This window comes from Tauraco erythrolophus, chromosome 2 (genome assembly GCF_009769465.1).
Source record: "Tauraco erythrolophus isolate bTauEry1 chromosome 2, bTauEry1.pri, whole genome shotgun sequence".
NCBI lineage: Eukaryota > Metazoa > Chordata > Aves > Musophagiformes > Musophagidae > Tauraco > Tauraco erythrolophus.
This window is the reverse complement of record NC_141466.1, coordinates 113,651,464-113,675,198: the sequence shown is the minus strand read 5'-3', so window position 1 is coordinate 113,675,198 and position 23,735 is coordinate 113,651,464. Positions and strand designations below refer to the sequence as shown.

General features: G+C 45.4%; 2 protein-coding genes across 7 annotated transcripts in view; one reads left to right on the top strand and one right to left on the bottom strand.

Moving 5' to 3' along the window:
- Window positions 1-1,682, top strand: part of CDC42BPA (CDC42 binding protein kinase alpha) — a 190,946-nt gene extending 189,264 nt beyond the window's left edge. For all 6 annotated transcript variants that reach the window (XM_086629900.1, XM_086629894.1, XM_086629880.1 and 3 more), the window contains 2 exons: window positions 193-350; window positions 1,551-1,682. In XM_086629900.1, coding sequence (XP_086486026.1) covers window positions 193-350; window positions 1,551-1,682 — 290 coding nt within the window. The remainder of the gene's footprint in view (window positions 1-192; window positions 351-1,550) is intronic.
- A 7,747-nt stretch (window positions 1,683-9,429) lies between these two features.
- Window positions 9,430-23,735, bottom strand: part of COQ8A (coenzyme Q8A) — a 36,567-nt gene continuing 22,261 nt past the window's right edge. Inside the window, exons 6-14 of the mRNA XM_086629864.1 lie at window positions 19,885-19,970; window positions 18,634-18,774; window positions 17,508-17,589; window positions 15,985-16,078; window positions 15,013-15,154; window positions 13,012-13,119; window positions 12,180-12,245; window positions 11,321-11,407; window positions 9,430-10,833 (exon numbers count right to left, since the gene is read on the bottom strand). Coding sequence (XP_086485990.1) covers window positions 10,540-10,833; window positions 11,321-11,407; window positions 12,180-12,245; window positions 13,012-13,119; window positions 15,013-15,154; window positions 15,985-16,078; window positions 17,508-17,589; window positions 18,634-18,774; window positions 19,885-19,970 — 1,100 coding nt within the window. The 3' untranslated portion in view covers window positions 9,430-10,539. The remainder of the gene's footprint in view (window positions 10,834-11,320; window positions 11,408-12,179; window positions 12,246-13,011; window positions 13,120-15,012; window positions 15,155-15,984; window positions 16,079-17,507; window positions 17,590-18,633; window positions 18,775-19,884; window positions 19,971-23,735) is intronic.

The following is a 23,735-nucleotide window of genomic DNA, read 5'->3' as shown; positions in this document are numbered from 1 at the left end:
GACATGCTAAGGGAGGGACCAGAGAATCCCTAAGAAAAACTACAGCTGGCAGCAGACAAGATAAAAGCCCACATGAGCCGAGCATCTGGAACATGCTGGAGGAAAGCAGAACTGGTCAGCGAAAAAGCTAACAAGTTTCTAGTACCTTGAGCAGGCATCTATAACACAGTTTAATTCCTCCATGCATTTTAGGATCGTCTGCACAAAACGGCAGTGCTTTGCGGAGGGAATTCTCAGGAGGTAGCTATGGAGCAAAGCGTCAACCTATGGCATCGCCCTCAGATGGCTCTTTATCCTCTGGTGGCCTGGACCAAGGCAGCGATGCACCAACAAGGGACTATGAGCGAGAGGTGAGTGACAGGAGAAAGACAAGAAAATTTAAGTGTTGATAAAGATGAAGCTAAATTTGGTCATGGGTTTGGCTACAAGTTGGGAAGTCATTGACAATGAAAATTTGTATTTCCTGTATTTCAAGCTATCCTGACAATAGACTTTGGTCAAACTGTGTCAACTCTGGTCCTGGTATTTAAGATGCAGAAAACTCTCTCTGCACTCTTTACCTTGAGATATGTGGGTAGCAAGACTCCCAAAAATACTGGCCCAGTAGAATAACGGCTTGCTAATGACCTATCACAGCTTGAAGCCATATTCCTTCTGCCCTTTATTTGCAAAGACTCTTAAGCTATCTTAGCAACCATTTCACAGGAAACATTTTGTACTCAGAGTGCCTGAAGTTAACAAGGTAATTGAAGAATTATCATATTATAATATCATTTGGAGCAGAAACTGGATTTAATAAGTTTATTGCAGAACAAGACTATCATTATGATAGAACTGCAGTCCTGCCCAGTGCTAAATTCAGTCCCTCCAACCAAGATCGTTTTACATTGGAGGATTCAATCTGAACTTGGCCAGCAAAACTTTCTCAGCCCATTTTCTTACCAAGGAGTGAGAAAATTAGAGATCACACAGGCTTTTCATAGTACTGAATATATCCTTTCCATTGAAGCTGGAAGGCAGCTGTCAACCCAAATTCAAGCTCAGGCATAGTTGCACTCTACTGTACCTTGGAAGATGCAACTGGAGTAACTTGATTAGGATGCTTTGAAATAACATCCTGGGAGTGACATAGAAGAGGTAGCTGTGATGAAGCCCGTACCATAAAGATTCCTCAGTTTAGCACAGGAGCATCTCAGATCATAATCTGTGAAAAGGCAGGAGCCATCATAACTTCACAGGCCACCTGAAGTTGCACACTTTGCTGACCAAGAGGCCCTTGGCAACATGCAGATTGCAAGAATCCCACAGGTGCTGTGTCCTTTTGTCAACGTCAGTTAATGCCTGCTTAAAGCTGAGTGATCTGACCGCTTGCTTTTAAGTCTCCCCAGACCAGGAAATTCTGAGAAAAAAAAACTCCTCAGTATTTTTTGAGACAAGCAAAATACATAGAGGCTTTTGAATCCTCTCACCTGTTGCTCAGACACCCTCAGTCACTCTTAAACTTGCTATCCTGTTACTTACTGGTGTTCTTCTGTGTCTTTGGGCTGCAGGACTCTGACTCTCCGAGACACTCTACTGCATCGAACAGCTCCAACCTCAGCAGCCCTCCCAGCCCGGTTTCTCCTCACAAGACCAAGAGCCTCTCCCTGGAGAGCTCTGACCACGTGAGTTGGGACTCATGAACTGCTTCAGCATTCAGATTTGACATCACAGCAGCTTGCTGTCCCCATGGCTGTCCCCTTCACTTGTTCCAGTTCACACCTTCATCATCCTAACCCTCCCCATTCCCTGCCTGAAAGTGATCTGGGAGTGGGGTGCAAAGGAAGGTAAAAGCTGGTCGTCTTCAGCACCGTTCAACACTGCCTCACCCTCCCTTCCCCAGATTTGACAGCAGCAAATGAGCAAAGCTAGGGTGTTGGTAAATACCAGATGCTGTAGATTTGTATTAGTATTGGTTTCATTTTTGTGGTTACAGCTGCTTCATTTTTAAAGATGTGTTTTTCCCACCTCCCCTTCCACTTCCCAAAAGGTAGCTTGAGTAGACCAGACCAGTATCAACAAGAGAAAAGTTCAGAGGGATTTTGTTTTCATACAATAGCTCATTGTACTGTACAAAAGTAGCACAGAGACCCCCTTCCCCTGCACGGGGAACGATCAGTATGTCAGAGGCACATAAAAGCTTTCAGCCACCACGTTTGAATGTCAATCTGATTGTCGCCAGCAAATCCTTATTGATGAAAATGATGCATATTTTACTACAGTACAGAGTTTAAATAAATACACAGATGTTAGAGTAAAATACGTATGTATATATTCAAAGAAAAAAAGCATTGTGTATGCAGCAGAAGATGGATGCTTATTTAAGAGAGCCTTTAATTTAAGATTTGTGTTGTCCCTGTTTTCATGCTCGGTAATATACAGACTTGGAGGCCTGGCCTGAAGCCTTTCGCGGGACAGATACTCCTTTTGCGTAGCACTCGCTGCACTGCTGGGAGAGGTCCCTGCAGTGCTTTCACAGCATTTCTTTACTTCTGGCAGTAGCATAACTGAAGCTATAATTCCTACTTTCATGTTAATCCCCATCCTTTGCGAAAATGGTAATTGGAAAGCAATCCCCCACCCCGACAACCAAGGGCGCCAGCCAGCCCGGTGGCTGCCCTGGTTTCTTGTGTGCTAGCTGTGCAGCTGAGGAACCTGACGGCACGCTACAGGAGAGGTCCTTAGGGCAGCAAGGGAGTTCAATGCAGCAGGATTCAGCAGGAAAACTGTTTCCTTGGGTCAGCCTTTGGCCAGGTTTTAACTTGGAAGGGAGCAGTCTTTCCCATCTCCTCGACCATCCCTAACCAGAAAACTGTTACTGTTGTTACCAAATACTAGTTGCTAATGCACATCAGCCAAATGAGTGCCCTTAGCCCGAAGCTAGCCCTGGCTGGCTACGCTATCACTGTAGCAACAAAGAACCTTGAAGACTGACCTCACACTGTTCACACTGTGGTAGTCGAAGATGCCTAGTCACCCACAACTGCCTGGCAAGGTTGGTTTTCCTCTCCCTCCCTACTCGTGCTGTGGGTTTGTGCAATTTGCAGTTGTTTCTACGTGCTCACCTGCTGTTTGGTTCCAATAGCAGGTCAGGTTGGAGGGCAGAAAGCATTGCGGTGGAAGACAGAGCCCCCTGAAGTTGCAAAAAATAAATAAAAAGCTGAAGCTGGTCATGCAGTCAACAGAATAAAGTGAGAGACTGATGTACAAACGGATGGTAAGAGGAAGGTATCTCTTCTCTTTAGTTAACAAGGCAGAAGTGTTTTTCATTTGGGAGTGCGTTCAAATGAGCCTCTCTCCTCAGTAGTATTGTTGCTGGCTTTATACTATGACCATACTCAAACACGTAAGGGCTTTTTGTATTTAGAATACTGGGTTTTGTGGGTTTCAGAAACTTGTTAACAGCTCTTAATAAACCATTCCGTATTCTTGCAGTCAGCAGTATGTAGAGCTCACCCAGGCAGACATGTCTGGAGTTTTCCAGTTTCTGTCTTCCTTAATAGAAGTCATAGGTAACTTCAAACCATGTAGAGTAATTTCCAGGTATGATTTAAATGTGAAATAGGGAAGGAGACATGGATAATCTAATCCATTTAATCACGCTGGGTCTCCTAGGTCAGATTTCTCTTTCACTCTGAATCAAGAGGCTTGTCCAAGTTGAAGCTCATTCAATGTTATTTTGGGACAGGACTTCAAGAAATTTTTTTAGAAACCATCATATCAAAAGCCTGTCTCTCCTGTTTGGGTTTTTCAGAGTAGCAAGCTGGTGTGTAGTTTGTTTTCACTTCAAAGCTACTACTTTTGCAAGCCTGGCATTTAATATGACAAGCTTTAGCAAACAGCTAAGCACTTGACATTAATTCCTCCCAGAAAAGTTTTCAGTCTTTCTGAGAGACAGACAGGCAGGGCATTATTGGCATTATTAAAATTCCACATCAGCTTCTTTTCTAAAGGCTGCGTATTGCTTCAACTATAGCCACTGCTTTTCCCCACAATTCCCTCCTTTTGGTGAAGCATGTCCACACACTTTCCAAAGCCTTCGCAGACTAGTTTTGTATTTACTGTATGTTGTATTTAAACATTAATCTTATTTTGATGTTGAGAGAAGGCATTTAAATAGCAGTCATGTAAGACAGAGGAGCTTGCGTGATAGTCCCCTGAGAGAAGGTCACAGGATCTTTTTTGTGGATTTTTTTTTTTTTTTTTGCAGTTGAGCTAATGCTCTATCTGAAAATGGATCCCAAAGAAAGAGCCACAACACAGCAAACGATTAAATCGAGTAAACCCCTATGTTTACTGCGTTACGGTGTCCGCAATCTATTGATAAAAAACCCTGACGTTTTCAGGCAGAGTGTAGGTCAGCTGTGTGACAAAACTAAACTCCAGAGGACGAGAGCTCCACAGGCCTACGCTGTTTGTACACCACAATTTCTAAGCCTTGTCAGTCTCCTTTAGGATTATTATATTTAATCATTAGTTTGGTACTGTGCATTTTTATACACATCTGTTCAAAAGAGAAACAGCAACTGTTCTCTCAGTTGAAAAGCAAATGACCACATCACTTATTTGAAAAGAAGAAAATGGGGGACCATTTGATTATACACTCAATTTTAAACCACACTCATCTTTTTTTGTTGGTATGAACACTGAAAACACAGGCATACTGTAGCTGAGCTTTTTAAATACTCTTTGGGCTAGGAAAAGTAACTTGGTCATTTGAACTGTAAGACTCTTGACTGGTATCTCAAAGACAGTTGTCTCTTAAGGTTTGATGTTTGCTACCTTGCACTGTAGCATCGCTTCAACTTCACAGTTAGAGGGCTGTGTTTTGTTCAGGGAGCTTAAAGTCTCCCATTGAATTTTTGACTGTAGCATATGTTCTCTGTACACAGTAGGGATCTAGCTGATTTTTTCCTTTTGGCTGAGCCTGAAGGTGTTTGCATTTTTGACACTGCTTAAACATATGGGTCGTTGGGTTTTTGCATTTATTTTTTTTTGTTCCTCTTTTGATGGCAACAAAGGATCTGAACAGATTCAGGCAGCTACTAAGGATTCCAGGTTATAGAATGAAAAAGGTTTGGTAAATAGTTTTCCCCTACACGTGTGCGCACACAGATATGTGGCTTCCTTCCACATTTCATAAACCCAAAAGCAGGGTTATAGTACTCTTCTCTATTGCTTTTGACCTGTAGAAAACAGCTGGTGGTTTAAAAAAAAAAACCACAACAAACAAACCCACAAAAAAACCCCAAACATTCCTGAGGCTGTGGTGAAGTAGTTGATTCTTTTCCTCTCAGTTAGTTGCTGTGGCTTGTTATGAATGTACATCTTGCCCATTTTAATGAGTTTCCAAGCTGAGTCAGGAATGTTATCTCTTTAATTTGATTCTGATAAAATTACAAGCCAGGTGTGTTATTCTCAGGTATATGGCAGAGGGAAGTTAAGAGTTTTGTCATACCAAAAAAAGTCCAAAAAGCATAGTGTGTTTATAGAAATGTAGTTTAACTGCACCTGACTGACTGACACACTCTGTGAACCTTTCGAAACAGAACAGGTGGAGTATTAACACAGAAACAGATTCTGGCACCATATTGTCTTGCAAGGCCAGACCCTGAATTACAGAACAAACATGCTCTTGGGTGGAAGAAGGGTTTTTCCTCATTTTATGCACGCTGTTTAATTTTAAATGAATACATTAAGGGTAAAATTTATTGCAGTGCAAGTACCCACACCTCCTGAGCCTTAGTTTGAAAAATCAAAGTGGCACATGGTAGCTTCTGCTGTGATTTTTTTTTTTTTTTGTTAAATGGGATTCAGTTCCATGGAGGAAATGGGACAACCTTCTGCACTAACACAAACTGCACCCTTCCATGTGCTTTATGTTCACACTGTATTTGATAAAGACCCCCAGAAACCGCTCTGCTGCAGGCTTTCCAGTCTAAATTCCAACTCTATTTTGTCTTTCATTCCAGCCGCGCAGCTCAATACAACCTATTTTCATTCTGCATTTAAGAAAGTCTCATCCACAGGGAAGAAATCCACAAACAAACCAGTGTTGGTGTTTCAGAGCAACTATACCTGCCTTTTTATGTATGACAGTTTCATATCATTTATTTTTAAAATATGTTTTTTAGGTTTTTTCATTGTAATATTATTGTACAGTTTTGCATGGCATAGATGTAATCACTTTTTTGTTTTAGAGTATAAAAGCTGACAAGTGTGCGTGTGGGGGAAAGATTCTGCTTTTTGCCTCTTCTCACTGTTTTGTTTAATGCCCTCAATGTTGTAGGGGACACATTGTAAGAGATTCTCTGCTACAGAACAATGATGTAGATTCTTTTGCACAGAAATATTTAAGGTGGAAAAGTCAACAATGTAAAAATGACTTACCACCAATATTTTATGTTGGTAACACACTTAATATTAACCTACTTTGATGTACTGCAATAAAACAGGGAACTGTTAGAAATGCAGACGTTCTGTCTTTTTTTTCCTACCTCCCACATTAAGCTTTGAGGAGGAAATGGAAAGAGGAATAAGCAGTTCTTGAGGATAAAACCAGCATGTTGTAACACATCCACACAAGTACACAGTGGGAAGAAAAGAAATACATGAGAAGAATCAATTTAGCTCTGACAGCTTTCAGAAAAAATTGCCAAAACCTTTCTGAAAATTCAAAGTCAAGCCACCTTGTACTTTCATATATTGAACTTCATCAACTGCAGTTTTCCTGATCTTTTTCTTAGATTATCTGGTCTGTGTCAATAGTTGTAGTCATTGTTTCTGATGTGTAACTAAATGGAAGAAGCACAGCTGTCCTAGTATTAGAGGCTGGATTCTTACTTATTTCTGAGCTACCAGCAGCAAATTGACTTTCATGCATCTTTAAGTACATCTCGAAATACCTGTGAAGCTTTGCATGTGCCCTGACCCTTTCACAATCATCCACTACTTCCTCACAAGTCAGTCTGGAATTTTCACCATACCAGAGACTCTCTGTTGGGACATCTTCCTCTTGATTCATTACCCTATCGGTAAAAGTCCTAGCTTTGATTACATGCTTCTGTCACACCCCACTGCAGCAGGAATACTGGACTATGCCATTATTCATCCTGTGTTGCCAGCAGTGCCAGCCTGGGCATTCTCCTGTTACCAAAGACTGTCAGCAATCCCCTCCAGGAACAGTCAGCATACTTCCCACTTCTTACGTGGCCACAGGCTACCTTACTTCACAGAAACTTCTGATCCTGTCCCTCTCCTTCAGTCAAAATTACTACTTTCTCAGCCCCACTGCCACTCTAGCTTATGTGGATTTAAGCCCATGGGCTCATCCCATTTAGGCCACCGCAGGTCTCTCCTAGCTGCTGTAGCTCTGTGAAATACCAGCTGCTTCCTCTGCTCTGACTTTTACAAATCAGTGCTATAAGCCTGATTTCCCAGGGATTCAGTTGCACCATCACAGCTGTTAAGGTCTTGGGAAATAGGCCTTGTATTGTCAAGGGATTTGGACATTAGAAATGCAGAAAGTGAACTGCCTGTTACGCTTCCTGTTCAACTCCTCAGCATTCATTCTCAGTTTTGATGCAGCAGCCAGGTTGACTGAAAAAAAGAAGGCAGGAAAATCACATGTAGCCTGAATTATGATTCTTTAGAATGGAAAATCCCTGTCTTCAGAGAAGCAGATTTTCTTTGTTCCCTCAGCTTGCCCTGTTGAACAAAACTGTTTTCTGCAAGAGGATTTTTCTAGAACTTAGAAGCTTGCTGCAGCAGAGCAATGTTCGTATCCTCAACCTATGGGTGTCATTCAAGCAAGTGGACTAGGTGGTACAGAGCAAGCAGCAGGGATCAAGTGTTCTTGCTCACTGTAAAATGTCATGACTTCTTTGACTTGAAGCCAGAGCACAGCGTTTCTGGCTCACCTTTTCTCCATGGCTGTTACACTGACATGCAAGTCTCACGTCACAAATCTCTGGCCAAAACTATAGAAATTATTAACGCTTTTAGAATATACACAAAAGGCCAGGCGAATCAGAGGCTGAGTGCTCTCTTTAGCTCTCCTAATAAAGAAACATTTTACCTTCTGCTAGTTGCTACCCTTCAGGCAAATGCAAAACAACTCCATTGTTCAGCTTGATGTTATTCTTCAACACGCTCTCTCTCAAGGGAAGGGAAATGTTTGCCGAGTCCAACACTCATGCCCCAGCATGGTATACAAAAGATCTGTGGTCACATGAACAAGCACATACCAATCTCATCTAGTTGTGCTTACTGGAAAAGATGAACTCCAATGCTCTTGGAGTTATTTTGCCTTCATTGCATGTTCTCTAAACATATTGGCTCCACATCTTCAGTTTCAGAAATTTTGCTCTGAAGCTCATCTAATCCAATTCCCTTGTCAGCTTTCTATACTTTGTTTTTTAACCTTTAACATAAGCATTTAACATCTCAAACAATTCCACTGTTTTTACAGCTGCAAGGTCTAGATCCCAAGAAGAAAACTAAACAGTGTCTATCAGAACCCAAAACAACAAGGAAAGTTGCTCTATCAGTGTACAAAGTGAAACAGCTTCATGTAAAACTATTACTTCCTTCAACAGCAGAGTTCACTCTTCTCACAGGGTTAGGAATAACCTGCTGACAAGTACTTCTAGTTGAATTAAACAGTACCAAATCTTTCTCAACCATGTCTTAAATGAAACAGCTTATATGTTTTATGTTCTTGGAATAAAGGTAATACAATAACCTGTTTTCCTATTTCTCAAAGGTCCCTCCCGAGAGAGACCATTTATTCACTCACTTACCTGTTCTTTACCTCTGAAGTGTCAGCAGTCAGTATTTCTTACATACTGAAGTTAAAGATCATACAGCCTCTGCATTCCTAGGCTGTGTTAACCAAGGAGGACCAGCTCAGCCTGCTGCTAAATATCTGGCACTTGCCAGGTAAGGACATCTGCCTTACTAGCACCAGGTAAGCATCAACTCCAACAGCCACTCTTTCTTCACAAGTGGAGACGAGGCAAAAAGGCCTGTGTCCAGAAGACTGATAACTGAGTGATTAAAGGAAGACAAGAAAACAAGTCAATTACCAGGGATTTTCATGGCCAGACAGATGTTCAGGCTGATGTCTCTCTGGCTCCTGGTAAACTTGTCACCATCACCGTTATCAATAGTGACTCAGCTGCACTGGAAAGATGAAGGAATAAACAGGCCATAAATAGCAGGCTTTGTATGGGCAATTCTTTGCGCAAACAACTGCAAGAAGAGGAGACTTGGAAGCTTCTCCTTCTGCTCAACTCCTGTTTATCCCACAGAACAGGACATGGTTCACTCAACTATTCATTACAACACCACCAGATGAAAAAACTGCAGGCAGAAGGCCCACCGCACAAGCACTTTTTTATTGAAATCGGGAAGTCGTACAGGTAACAGGCTTTGTACAAAAATCTAAGAAAGTAAGTTTCCTAGCTTGACTCCAATAGTTTAAAACTGTGCGTCTGGTTTTAAACGTGTGACATTTCAGCAAAAGCTTGAAATGCTCATGAGAGACATTACGTGTTTGTCTGCCTTGCCTTAAGTTCTGCGTTACAGGAAAACAGAGAGAGACAGACAGACAGACTAGGTTCTTGGTTAGGAGTCCAGCAAGCAGTTGGTGTCAGAGTTGTAGCTTATCTAACTCACCCTCAGGAAAGCTGATACCTACCAGACAGTGAAGAATCCCACTATTTGTGCTCAGATATAACTCTCTTCATTACAGATTTGACTCCCAGAACTGAGATGGGTCGTGTGAGTGTACATGTGTGCTTAAAAGAGACTGCCACTCAATTCTCAGATTTTTAAAAAATTTCCTATGTTTTGCTCGCAAGCCAAAAAGAGGCAGAAAGCATAAAACTTCATCCTATGTACACACGCCCCCCTTGCATTAAATTAATGTCAGTAAAATCCAGGAGGGTTCTCAAACTGCCACCACTTGACTTACAAAACGGGGGGGGAGGTGCTGAATGTGTCTGTGGTAGGGTACACCTTAGTATTTCCTTCTGTAATTCACAGTATGAAAACTACTTGAATTCCATCTTGGCATGAAAGAGGGAAGGGTTTTTTTTTAAAAAAAAACGATTTTTGGAGAATTACAAACAGGTTTCAATATTAAATTCTGCTCTTGTCCTCCTTCCCCTACTCGTTATAAAACCCAATGAATACGCAGCCACCATCACAATGTTAAAAATGCATTCAAGGTAGTCAGCTGGTGCCTTGAAACAGTACAGAAGCACTCGAGAAGATAGTTTCCTGCAAGCTGCGGACTGTACTGGCAGTCAGTGTAGGACAGACACGGCATGAAAGAACAGCTTTGTCCTTGTGAAACGCACACGTGGCTTCCAGGGCACAGGCTGCTGCGTCTCAAGAGGATGGAGAGCTGGGGAGCAACGCATGGGAGGCTAGAACACTCTCTGCAAGGCCCAGATGAACTGTGCCCTCAGAACAAGACATGTTAGTTCGTTCTTACTACTCCTCTGGCTTCTTGCCCCTACTGCTCCAATATTTGCTATATGCCTCTTGAAACATGTTTTTGCAGGGAATTTTGGCCTTTAGTTTGGTGCAGATAAGAAAAGAACCCCCCATCTTGCGATGAAGAGAGTAGGTCTCCTCTGGCGGAGGGACAAGCCGATGCTTCAGCATGACCGGGATTAAACCATGGATCTTTTCAGTGGTGCTTTGGTTGCCGAAATCAAAAGGTTCCTCAGATGCAAAAGCCTCTCCCAGGATGAGGACAGCATTTAAGTGGGCGTCTTCCATTTCCTGCCCAAAAGGAAAGAGGCATCAATAACACTATCACTAGCCATTTTAACCACCAGGGAGGAAAAGGAGAAACACTAGCGCTAACAGCAGTGGCTCAGGAGAAATACCTAGCTACACCCACAACAAAGGTAACCTCCAGCCCCCAACAGACTGATGAACATTTGGTTAATACAGTTTTGAGCAACTAAACGTTCCAGAAGACCTGCCCAGTCATGAAATTGCAGTTGTCATCACCACCTGCAGGCTCTTGCTGGGAGAGAGAAGGAAGGACAGTGGTTTTGGAGCTAGCTGTATCATCGGTACTGCTCCCACTCCCAAAATGGAGAAAACAAAAGCCAAAACCTTTATTGCCCTCCTTCCTCATCCTTATCAACGGGGCTTGCAAACTGACATTGGCTTTACCACCTCAAGAAATCTGGGGAAGTCCACAGACCCGCAGCAAACTTACCACTAGCCACCACTAAAAGCAGACCCTTCTGCTCCATACCTTGACTTCATAGCCAGTGAGGAATTTCATCTCAATGGACTTCTTCAGTACTCTCTCTCTGTCCATGTCAGCAGCTGCCTTGATTACCTGAACAGAAGGAACACTTTCAGGAGAGCTGGGAGATGACTGAGGAATGTTCTGAGTACAGGACTACTACATAGACTACAGGTACACATGCTGCCCACTCGCTTCCTTGCCTCTGCCCTCATTTTCAGGGGTCTGCGTGTTGGCCAGTGTAAGAGCTATCAGCAAAAACATACAGCTGCTGGCTCTCCGAAGCTCTTCCCAGTAGGGCTACACATAGCCCAGAGAATGTAAGGGATGTCAAAAAAGCTTCACAAATCAATCAGCCCCTCCCTCAACAAAACAGTAGAGAAGCTTTAGGTGATGTCTGCTGGCCCCTGCAGCTCAATTTATCAAGTGCAGAACACAGTGATGATGAAAGAAGCCACATGCGACTTCACATAAATTTGAGTCTGCAAGCAAGCTAGAAATCCCAGGAAGAGACAGTGAACAGGACAAGCAGTCCCTGCATACCCTCACAGAAATCACTGAATTCTGAGTGCTCCGATACGTTCTGCTGCCCGAGTCTCCCAGTAAGCAACACTACAGTTTTCCACATTTGTCACGCAATTTAAACATCCAAACTGGGATAGCCAGAGGCTTGCAGCAGACATACAGAAGGCTATGGTAAGGGATGAAACAGGAACAGGAATATCTTTTTTGCTTCCAGCCCTGCTTCCCTTCACACCCAAAACAGATTCAAGTGCAAAGTGATACAGCTAAGAGAGAAGCATAATTTTGCAAATACTTTTAAGACCCCCAGTGCAGCACTCCAAGACACAGCACAAGCCCTCACCTCTATGTAGACATCCGTGAACTTCTCATCAAACCCTCGTGTTGCTCCAAAGTCCAGCAGAGCCACCTGGAAATGGACAAACCCATCTGTATTACAGTGTCAACCACTAAAGTAGAGCCTGACCATAAGACGACTCCTGATGTCTTCCGGAAGCTCAGCTGCCTGGAGAGCCTTTCCACTACAGCTCAACTTCGCTCTAACTCCTTTATTTCCTGACAGCAGCACAGACGTTTGCACTAGTACACGGCAGAGGAGGTATAGCCTATGCTCACATTGTCACAACTGCTCAGCTGATAACTCCGTCCAGGCTTTCTCCATGGGGACAAAGCAGCACAGAACTTTTTCCCAGCACTTTCCAACACAGACCTCAGGGATGAACAAGCAATTCCATCTGACATGCAGGGCACAAGCAAGCAGCCAAACCAACTAGCAGGACATCTGTAATTGCTTCCCCAGGCAGCCTTATCTTCAGCACAGCACAAGACAAAAGCATTCAACTAAAGAGTTCTTGGCTCAGGTGTGCCCTAGTAGAGCACTGCCAGCTGCAACTTCCCACTGATCAGCTTCAAAACAGACTCTGAGGCTAAAGAAGTAGCTGTGACTGGATCTAAGGCCAAAGACAAGCAGCCATCCAGGGTTACAGGAACCCTGCTCTCCCACCCAGATCAAGTGAGGACAAGTGGCAAAAGGACAGGTTGCACTGTCCTACCTGCTCAAGGACAGGAATCAGAGAATCTCAGTAAGGACTCATTAAACTCTGGGAGTGGGGAATAATCAAAAGTTGGCAAAAATCAGCACTTGTACAGGCTGAACAGTAGCTGCTTGGGCTTACCTTGTGCAACTGTGGGTCGTAGAAGAAGTTTGACCAGTTTGGGTCAGTCTGCATGTATCTGAACTCAAACAGCTCCCGCAGACACAGTACCAGGATGTGGTGACAAATCTTGAAAAGCAAGGAGAGAAAGAAGCAAGTCAGGAGGGCAGCAAGCCCTACTCACGTAAATCTACAGCAGGCATTAGCAAACAGGGAACACACCACCACACTGGCAGCAACTATCTGCTCCCTGCTGCAAAACTCCTGAAGAAGTGAGAGATCGCCTCAGAAACTCCCAGACCACACCTGCCATGGGACATCCTTAGCAGACAGCACAGATGCCACACAAGTTTTACATCAGCCTGAGTTGTTGTTCACATCAGCCCCTGGATGTGCCTCCAGACAGGCTGCTGCACTATGTCTGGCAGCTGAGAACAGCAGGCTCCAGGGGTCATCCAACTACATGTGTTACTTGTGTCCTGGTCCTGCCTTTTACCTTCCCAGCTTTGACTACATGCTTGGTTGTTGCTTTGAGAGCAAAGGAACATCTTCACAGTGCGAAAAGGGATCCAGAAGCAGAGGTGGGAGAGACCTGCAGAGCATTACAGCCTGCCCTGGTTTAAAGTCCTGCAGGACCCTGGCCAAAACAAAGCCAATGCAGCTCAGAGGAAATGAGATGCAGTTCCAGGGCACTTTAAGTTAAAGGCCCAAAGAAGCTAGAGGAGAGCCTCTTCCTGCAAAGCTGCCAAACAACATACAGAGCTAGGTCCAAGCCATTACTGAAAGGAGTCTCTACTAGATACATGCACTCACCATGTACTTAAAGTCTTCTGCTGGGTTCAGCACTGACCCAGCTTGACGGAGGAGCAGCAGACCCACACCTTGGGACTGACAGGCATGGGGGAAGCAAGAGTAGCAGTCCCTGAAGAGCCCACTGCTGAATGATGGACTACACTAGAGCTTTTCTGTGAGGGTATTTAAGCTGGAGCCTGTTGAGCAGAACTGCCAGCCTCATTCTGCCTCTCTTCAGCTTCTGCAAAACTGAGCAAAACACCATATCCAAGAGGAAGGGAGGAAGGCATCAAACACAAGCCAGATCCTGCTACAGGACACTGCCATTTGGGTCAGAAGGCTGTGGGTCAGCCAGGCCAGTCACTTCGAGGAAAGAAGGGCTGCTCCTGCAGCAGTGCCCCACCTCACAACCTTTTCAAAGCAGTCCTGATGATACAGCAGCTCCTTGGCAAGGACAAGTCCTAAGAACAGACAGCTCAGGGGTCACAAGCAGCCAGCTCTGGCATAGGTCCAAGACAAGTATGGTGCTAAGATCTGTTTATCTAGAGGAACATACTCTGCCCTCTACCCCAGTGACCAGCTAACAGCTGACAGCTCACACCAAGACAAAAAAAAATAAAATATCAAAATACCAGGACAGTTATTTCTGCTACTAGAGCAGCTGCTTGTCCCACCACAGCACTCCAATCCTTGGCTATATTCAGCACCAACGCCCACCCATCCCCACATCCCCCCTCCTGTTTACCAAGAGGTACTTTTCCAGCAGCCCTGTGCAGCACAGGTCAGCCCCACAGAAGGAGATGACACCCAAACGTTTGCACAAGGGAAGGAGATGATTCTGCATTCTTGTCTAAAAGAGCAGCTGCAGAACAAGACCCCCCCTCCCCTCACTGGCAATCCCTCCCAATCTTGAGGTCATCCAAGAGAGAAACAGGGCATCTAGCAGTTACACAGCTAGGTGTCCTCTCCTCCTCAGCCACCCTTGCCATTCACCCCTCCTGCTGAATGCTAGCACCTGCCAGGTCTAGGTCAGCTTGAGGAGACTGCAACGTCACTGCCAAATTCCCTACACATATATCTTCCGAGGAGTCCAGGCAGTCCTCATCTCCAGCCCTCTTTTGCAGTGCTCAGGGTTTGTCCTTCCACAAAGCATCCCCAGGTCTACCAATCACCAGGTGGGCCGAGCACGCTGCGCTGAGCAAGAGGAGAAGCAAGATCACCCCACAGTACCTCATTTCTGATCTCCTGGCTCAGTCCTACAGCTTGATCCAAGGGGAAGCCAGACACCAGCTCTGTGGTCAGGACATGCTTGCTGCACAGCTCATCCACTACTCTCGGAACATAGAAGAAGGGGTGGTCTTTCAGCAGCTCCCTAGGGGACAGAGAGAGGAGAGGAGGTTAGGAGCCCTGAGAGCATCCAGGCCCCTCCACAACATCTCACACAGCCCCTTCATGCCATGGCTGAGGCTGCCAGGAGACATTTTCCTCAGCAGTTACAGTAGGGATCAAGTCACCAGACACCATGCCACTGACATACAGCTGCTGCCGGCTCCTGAGGTCACATCTCCTGCCAGAGCACTGATACTAGGAGGGCTCCAGGCTGGTACATCAAGGGGCACTGGGCTCTTTCGCTCACCTCACTTCACTTCAGGGCTACACACATGGAATAGGCCTTTTCCAAGGGAAGCAATGCCACAGGGGCAGTTCTGCAGAGGGGCAAGAGGGGCATCCAGCCTCCAGCAGCAATCCCTCATCCAGCTTTTATGTAAAAACAATCTGAACACCACTGCCTTGGCAAGCCACAGGAGCAGGCAGTGCTGGTGGTGCTAATTGCTGTGAGAGATAAACTGAAAAACCTCCTAGACTGAAGGACAGGAGAAGCTGACAAAAGAGCACATGGAACAGCACTGCAGCCCACCCTCGAGAGCTCCTGCAGGACCTTCATGCGTGGTAAAACAGACAGGCTCGCACTGAAGGAGAGGGCATATGCTATCGCATTTCAGCTCACTGAAAACACGCCTGGCTGACACAAGGTGGTAATTCTACAGGACAGCTCAGGCCACCAACACACACCCTTCCCCTGCGCTACATCCCAGGGCACGGCATTCATCTCCCCGCTGTCCCTAAAGTTAAGCAGCCTCTCCTGCGTTTCACACACACATATACAGATGGGAGGGGTTGAAGGCAATGGTGGGAACATACTGGAATTTCCTTGCACAGGCAGCTTCTCTCTGGTAGTCACACTCCAGGGCCAGCTCTCTGCTCAGGACTTCAATCAAATGCTCAGGGAACAAACCTGAAAGTCAAACAGCAAAGAAGAGAGCAGGCTTAGAAAAAAAGAGGAGCCCTTTGGGCTAAGCTTTCCAGAGCTGCAGCTGAGGAGCAACCTGCTATCCAGCCAACTCTGAGCTGAAGAGCACAGGAGACCCCAGAGAGCCAAAGCATTTTTCGAACCAGATACAGGTTCTGCGGGTAATCCCAGACCAAGGCTATGCAGCTGCTCCTAAAGCAAGGTACATCCACACTGTTCTTGTGCAGCGGGGCTCCGTCCTCCCCTGGCTCCCACTCCGTAGCCCAGGCTGTCAGTTGCTGGTATTGGCACGGCTGTGCTGACACACCCCACGGAGTCCAAGCACCCAAACACTAGCCTGGGCAAAAGCGGCCAAAAAGGCTCCAAACCGTATCTGCCTACAACTGGGAGCAGGCACTGTCAGGCAGAAACAGTCAGCATGACTAAGGGAACTGCAGCAGCACATAGCCAGGGCCTGAGTTGCCAAGTCCACTCTTGTCAGTTTTGGAGTTGGAAAACCAATCTATTTCTTGGGTCAGACACAGATGGGACTGCAGCAGCCTCTGCAGGGCCCTGCCCAGCCACCACAGAGAACGGTCCCAGGTTTTGTCAGCACCCAACCTGATTTTAAAGCAGTGTTTGTGCAGTAGCTGTAAATCTTAGTGGGACTGTAGGCAAATATTTGGAAAAAGGAGTAGCAAGTCCTGCATTCCCTATGGGAAAAGGGACTTATCTGTGTGCTGGGACACCAAGCAAGCTTCAAGTCTGACAGTTCTCTACCTCTCCACAACTCTGACTGGGAAGAACAGAGAAAGGCTAGGAAGAGCAGAGAATGGGAGACATGGAAGGCTACAGGAAACATGGAGAAGGAGTTCTGCCAAACGTGCCAGAAAGTAAGAGGGACAAAGCAAGACTACCTAACCTGAACAATGCCCACACTTCATGCCTAGAAAGCCATCAAAAGTGAGTATATGCAGACATTTTATACTTTGCAAAGAGTCCCTGTGGGTCCTTCACTAAAAACAGCACAGAGACAAGTGCATGTTACTCTGGCAGATGCATGCACATGCACACACACGGCTAGGAAAAACCAACACAGGTGCACTTCCCACCCCACTGACTGAACACTGGAGCAGGCACATGCCCAGCAAAGGCAGTGGCAGCTCTGCAGCAGGAGAGGGGAGCAGAGCATGGCTCTTCAAGTTGGCCCTGCACCCACTGCTCACATCCACACTCTCTCCTGCTTTCTGCAGGAGATGATCTGCTCCTGGGCAGACTTAGCGATTCTTAAAATCCTTTTCACTGTTTCTTTGAGGCTGTTTCCTTCCTCCAGTCTGTGGAGAGAAGTATGCAATGCACTGCTTAAAAGGGGTCGCCAGAACTCAAAATGTGCCAGTGGGAAAACAGAGTCTGCCAAGGGTCTTCATCTTTTTACCTTCAGGGAGAATATTGCTCATGCTCAGGACAGTCATCAGGTTGTTAACATCACTGTTGATGCTCTGGGCGACTCCGGGGTACTGCAGGACAGAATGGGAGAGGTGACCCAGTTGTAGAGAGTAAGATAAGAACTCCTTCCAGCTCAACATCCACTGACCCCCCTTGACACAGCCACCTACAGCCTGGCCATGAACCAGGGCATACCTGAGCCGCACCCCTCCTCTAAAAGCTTATTTAAAGCTCAGCATCTAAAATAGGGGACAGAGACAGACTAAGATGCAGCCCCTTGCAATCAGAATGGCCTGTTCAGGTCCTCTGACGGGGACTCTTCCAACACATGAAAGGTTCTCAGACGCACAAAACCTCACAGCAGATGCAGCAGTTGGTCAGGGGTTAACATGCCACAGGGTTAACTTTCCATTGCTATTACCTTGGCCTAACTTCAGAGAGTAGTCTGGACACAAATGGCTTGAGAAGACACCAGTGCCCATCCAGACTGTTTTCTAAAGTCGCCCTACTTTACCAAAAACACCAACCAGATGACCAACTTTGCCTGGGACCCTGCTCAGTCAGCAAAGGATCTCGCTCCTTTGGATTATAAGCCATATTGTACAAGGGGTTTCAGCTCCAGAACTCAATTCTGTTCTAAATACCTGCCTGAAGTTGCTGACAGCCTTAGCATGAGTTGGTGAATACCCTCCTGCATCATCAGACTGCCACTGCTCAACAGTCAGTGCCTGCTTCTGACTTAAAACTACTTTAATGTTTGGGCTGTGGCCAGAAAGGGGCATGTGCACATCCCAGAGAGGAGACTGACCTAGGGAGCAGGTAGGATCCTCACACACAGCCCTAAAAGTACAAGCAGTCTCTCACCGCCGTCATCCCCACGCTGCAGTGATATACCTATAAGATGTCTTTCACTCATCTGGAGTCAGAGACTGGCTGAAGCTGCAAAACCTTTTCTCTTCCTCCCTTCTTCTTGTACTGGATAATATATTGCTGCACCCAAGTTTTCACTTGCATTAAAAATATTTCTGATCTGTCTAGTAGTAAACATACTTAGGTGGCTCCCCTGCCCTTCTACAGGGCACAGACAAGAGATAAGGCTGGTGTGTAAAGCCCACCTGGATTTTCATGGCAACTTCTTTCCCATTTTTCAAGCGTGCCAGGTGAACCTGACCAATCGAAGCAGCAGCAAAAGGGCGTTCTTCAAAGGACTCCAGTTTATCCCTCCAGTTGGGGCCAAGATCATTGTTCAGCGTTTTCTGCAAATAAAAATAAAGCATCAGGGTATGGGAAGCAGAGATTTAAGATTTTCACTATTGGAAATCACATTTCTCTAAGGTGACTCACACAGCCTGTAGCAGCTCTGAGTACCTCTACTCTGCTTTCTAGGTTGTCTTCTCTTCCTCATGATTGCACACCATTGTGGGGAGTGGTCCAGCCAGCAGTGCTCCCCCAGCACTAAACAGATACCAATCAGACCTGTGGGAGGCTGTGTTGCTCTGGCCTAAAGGACAGAGATCTTGAGTACAAACACTGCTGCCTTAGCAATACAGAAGTCCCCTTTTTGGTGCCACTTGTTATGTTCCAGAAAGTGAGCAAGGAGTTAGATATTTCTCCTCTTTCATCATGCTGCCACGCTGAACAGAAGCAACCCAGGCACACAAGAGTGACTCTCTTTAAGGCAATATTGACAATTAAACATCACAGACTGCTTTAACAGCTTTTTTGCTACATTGCCAGACTGCCACATTTAAGTTCTGGCTCTGTTCAGTGTCTTTCAGAAGACAAGTAGTGCTGGCAATTCCTTTTGCATCACCTTTCACATTTTAATTTACAGAGGGAAGTATAGAGAAAGAGAGAACATTTACATTGGGGAAAGCAAACTTAGTTTCCTTCATTTTGGCTCTTCTTGGTGGGGGGTTAGATTTAACCAAAAAAGTAAGGACAAAGTTGCTGTTAATTTTCCAGACTATGGCTTGTAAGTCTGTTTCTAAAAGGGGTTGTAGGCTCTTCTAGACACTGGCTTAACACTCATGAGAAAGACAAGAGAGGAAACAGAAGAGACAATTCAACAAGACTTTATAATCATATTTGTGTACAATGCTCTGTTCCATCAGCATAATCTTGGGACATAAGAAAACCACATTTTTCCCTCTGTCTGGAGCTGAGCTTCAATATTTTGGAGAGAAAAGGCAGCACATAATTGAGAAAAGGAATCAGATGTTACCCAAAATTGAAAAATATGCAACATTATTGAAAGAATGCTCTTAAAAATCCCCATCCATCTCCCTTACTGGGGTATGTCACAGGTGACATTTATTCTGTTACTGTCCCTCCTCCCCTAATAAGCAGGAAGGAATATTCCTCACCATCATCTGCTTTATCGGCATGAAGTCAGCACTCTGACGTACACGCTCAAAAATCCTCTGGAGATGGGGGTTGATGAAGGCATCATCTGCCAAGGGAAAAAAAGCACACGGCAGTCAATGCAGGCTCTGCATTCTCCAGTTCTTCAGCACACAAAGAAACATGCACCTGTATTCAGACAAGCCAGGTTGTCTTGCCCCCAAGCACACCCCAGTGAAAGTTTTGGAAAGAATTCTAGTTTAGAGACTCTCCACATCCAGAAGTAGCACCTGAGGCATCACACCTTTAGAAGTGAGCCAAACAGAAGTCCTGTGCACAAGAAGCAAAATACAGGGAAAAAGCTCCTCCTTCCTTTTCACTCCTGCAAAAAAAGCCTGCATTATTACTCAAACATCTCCTAAGCTGCCTCCTGCTGCAGCAGGAGAAAGTTTTGTGCATCCTCTCCCAATTACCAAGGAAAAGACAAAGTATGAATACACTAGAAAGCATGCTGAGAAACTGTTTATACTTTGGAATCAAGCATCAGTTGTCATAGTGCTCTCTGGCTTTGTCCAGCAGCACTGCCGAGAGCAACAGGCAGCTTCACTCAGTGTGGAGGCTTTTGGTGAGATGGCAGGTTGCTTGTGCTCTGCACAAGCCTCTGTCATTCACCAGCCCATCTTCTTGCTGAGAGCAGTACAGCATTCAGGTCTAGGAGAGGTCGCTGTGTCATGGAAACACAGGTCACAGAAGGAACCCTCTGGAGAGTCATCCCAACACTCCCAGGTCCATAGTGTGGTTTAATCCAGTTCATTCTAAGGGGCAGCAGCTTCTCTAGGAAGCTGTGCAATGGTAAAACACCACGTACGCAAGTAGTGAACTCTTAGCAGGATCAAGACTGAGCATCTACTGTAAACATCTACCCAAACGCAAAGCAACTACAAGTGGGCAAAAGAAAACAAATCTGAGCCAAAAGTAAGTTATTTTAAGAGTCAGAAGGACTTAGCAAGCAAATATTTACACTCATAAGAAAGAGGAGGAGTAGAGGCATTTTGAAAGATTAGTCCTCTCCTTTGAGCAAAAGCTTCTACAGCAGCCCAGAGAAAAGTCACTAGTTCTGGCAAACTTCGTAGAGGCTTATGGAGGAATTAAATTTATCTGCTGTTCTCCCAACACTCGAAAAAAGTCCAAGCTACCAGCCTTAATCTTGAGAGCTCAACCATGCACTTGTGACGCTCAAATAAAAATCTATCATTCCTCTGCATTTACAGATGCATATACAACCATAAGTCTATCCCAGGAAACAAGAAACACACAGCAACCTTAAGAGTGCTGTCCTGGGAAGAGGACTGGAAAGGAATGGTGAGAAAGAGATGCATAATGCAGAGATGTAACATTAACACTCAGCGTTGTTTAGAAATTCCCACTAAAGCCACAAGTAGCATTTAAAAGTACTAACGAAACCCCACTGTGGAATCAAGAAGAGTTTTTAAGAGGAGCTCCCGTTCTCTCACTGCAAGTCGGAGATTAACAGGCTTTGCAGGAACAGTGAGTAAAACTCCTGTTGTGACGTTATAAACCTGCAAGAAGGCTCGGCAGTGCATTTGCGTGCGCATTCCAAACACTGAAGGAAACTTCTGCTCTATAATCGATGGTGTATCATTGCCAAGCCTCTGAACATCATAAAAATTGTTCTCAGACCTACGTGAAATTATGAGCCACCATGCTGTAACATGATAACCTGCACCTCCTAGGATGACTGTGCAGAAAGAGAATGGACCTCACTAAAAGTGACTCCTGCTCTCAAGAAGCCATTTGTGTCAAGGTATCAGAGTCTGCCACGGGCATTTAGGATCAGCTTCTGTTATTTTGCTTATTGCTGACATCCAAAAAACTTGTTAAGATACTTCAAGCTTTAGTCTGAGAGGGCATTCTGAAGTGGGGCTGCTTGACCACCACTTTGTTCATTAGCGCAACGTCAAATAGCCAAGAAACCTGCAAGTCCAGACTGACTGTACAGAAACTCAGCAGCAACGTTAAAAATCAGTCATGCTGCGGAGGCGACTGACAAAACGAGGCTTACAACATGCTGATGAATAAGGTTATACGTCTTTGTGGTAAACTGATGAGGCCTTAGTGGAACGAAGCACGAAGCAAGACTTAAGGCAGGGCACTCTCAACTAGCAAACGCAGCTGCCTTTCCAACATCTTCCAAAGCACACGCACCAGAACACAGGATAATTTTGGGTCCTTGGCATCCTTTCTGTGCATGACCTTCAGGGACGGGGGTTGCTAACAAAACCACTGACTCCCAGAAGCAGACATCAGGTTTTTTTTAAGGACACTGCTTTAACTTCTGGGTGGTTTAGCTCACAGGTGCTCAGCTGCACCTGGACAAGACAAGATAGAGCTCCTGTGCTCAATTAGCACACATCCCTCTTAACAGAAGCCAATTCAAACTCACCAGACCACAGAGAAGCCCATGAAGTGACAGTAACTGTGTGAAACCCTCCTGTTGGAATAGCCAGCCCAAGAACCCGATACTCCGCACTGTTGGAAGCGTCTAACTTACTTCACCACAGTCCCTCAGCAAGGTTACCAGGAGCCTGTGGACTTGCCAGGCATTGCAGTACTCGTCACTAGAGTCAAACTGAGGGCTGGGCAGCGCCACTGAGGTTGCTAAAGGCCTCTATGTTCTTGACACTCAAGTGAAGTCAATCGGCAAGTGTTTGACACTCCTGCCAGAGCTCAGTAACATTAGGAGACAGCAGGCGAGTGACAAAAATCCAGAGCATTTCTGCTGCTCAGAGCTGGCCTTTCACAGCTATTCCCTCTTCACTCACATCCAAGCCTAGGGCAGCTGTGACCAGGCTCTGGGCACACATCAGGTGCAACTCAATAGTGTCTTAAGAATTTTAAATTAATCCCCACCTATGATAGACAAGTGAACTTCAGAGTTGTTTTCCAGACATGGCTCACTCACCCCACACACCAGAGGCACTGGCCACAGAAAACAAGGAGCACAAGGGCTCCTCCAGGATCTGCTCTGTGAGCCATCAGTCACTGGCACCTGGCAGCTTCTAGAGGGTGAGAACACAGCATATGGGTGGCAGCCTTTGACATAGCAGCTGCTGCCTCCCACCTAGCTTTGTTAATGTTGCCATCAGCCTGGCACGCGCCTAAAACAAGTGATTAGCAAATGAAGAATGACAAAATGTCAGTCAGGACTCTCTGGAACAGGGAGCTGGTCTTGCTTTATTGGCTACCCAAGGTTATTTAATACAATACTAGATCCAGCCTCATCAGTCAACACCAACAAAAATTCAAGTAGAAGCACAAGCCAAGCAAGCCGAGTACTTCAAACACTCAGACACTGACTCAGTTTCAGTGACATCTTGAAAGCTATTTCCAGACAAGTGTAACAGCTATTTTTGAGCTGATTCTTCCCTATCAAGTTGGTCAGGAAGGCAAAGTGGACAGATCCAGATAAGGTTTGAATTCAGCACACCTGCTGTCCTCCAGGAGTAAGCCCACAGTTCAGTGCAGACATTGAAGTCACTCATGCCTTCACCTGTGATCACTGACTTCAGAGCCTGATGGAGTAAGTACCAGTTTGAAGTCTCCTCACAATGAAAACAAGTGTTTTATACCTGATAAGACTATCAGCTGTACTGGCCTTTCTAGCAAAGCTTCAGTGCCAACAAAGCATGTAAACCACAAACAGGTTGCTGTAATTAATAGGAGAGGGCTGTGGATATAACCTTGACCACTTTTGATGAACACAGAACAGGATCATGTTCATATCATCCTCTTCCTTGCTGGCAGGACACCTGCATGTCGAGTGGGATATAGCTCTGCTTCTCAACAATTGCTT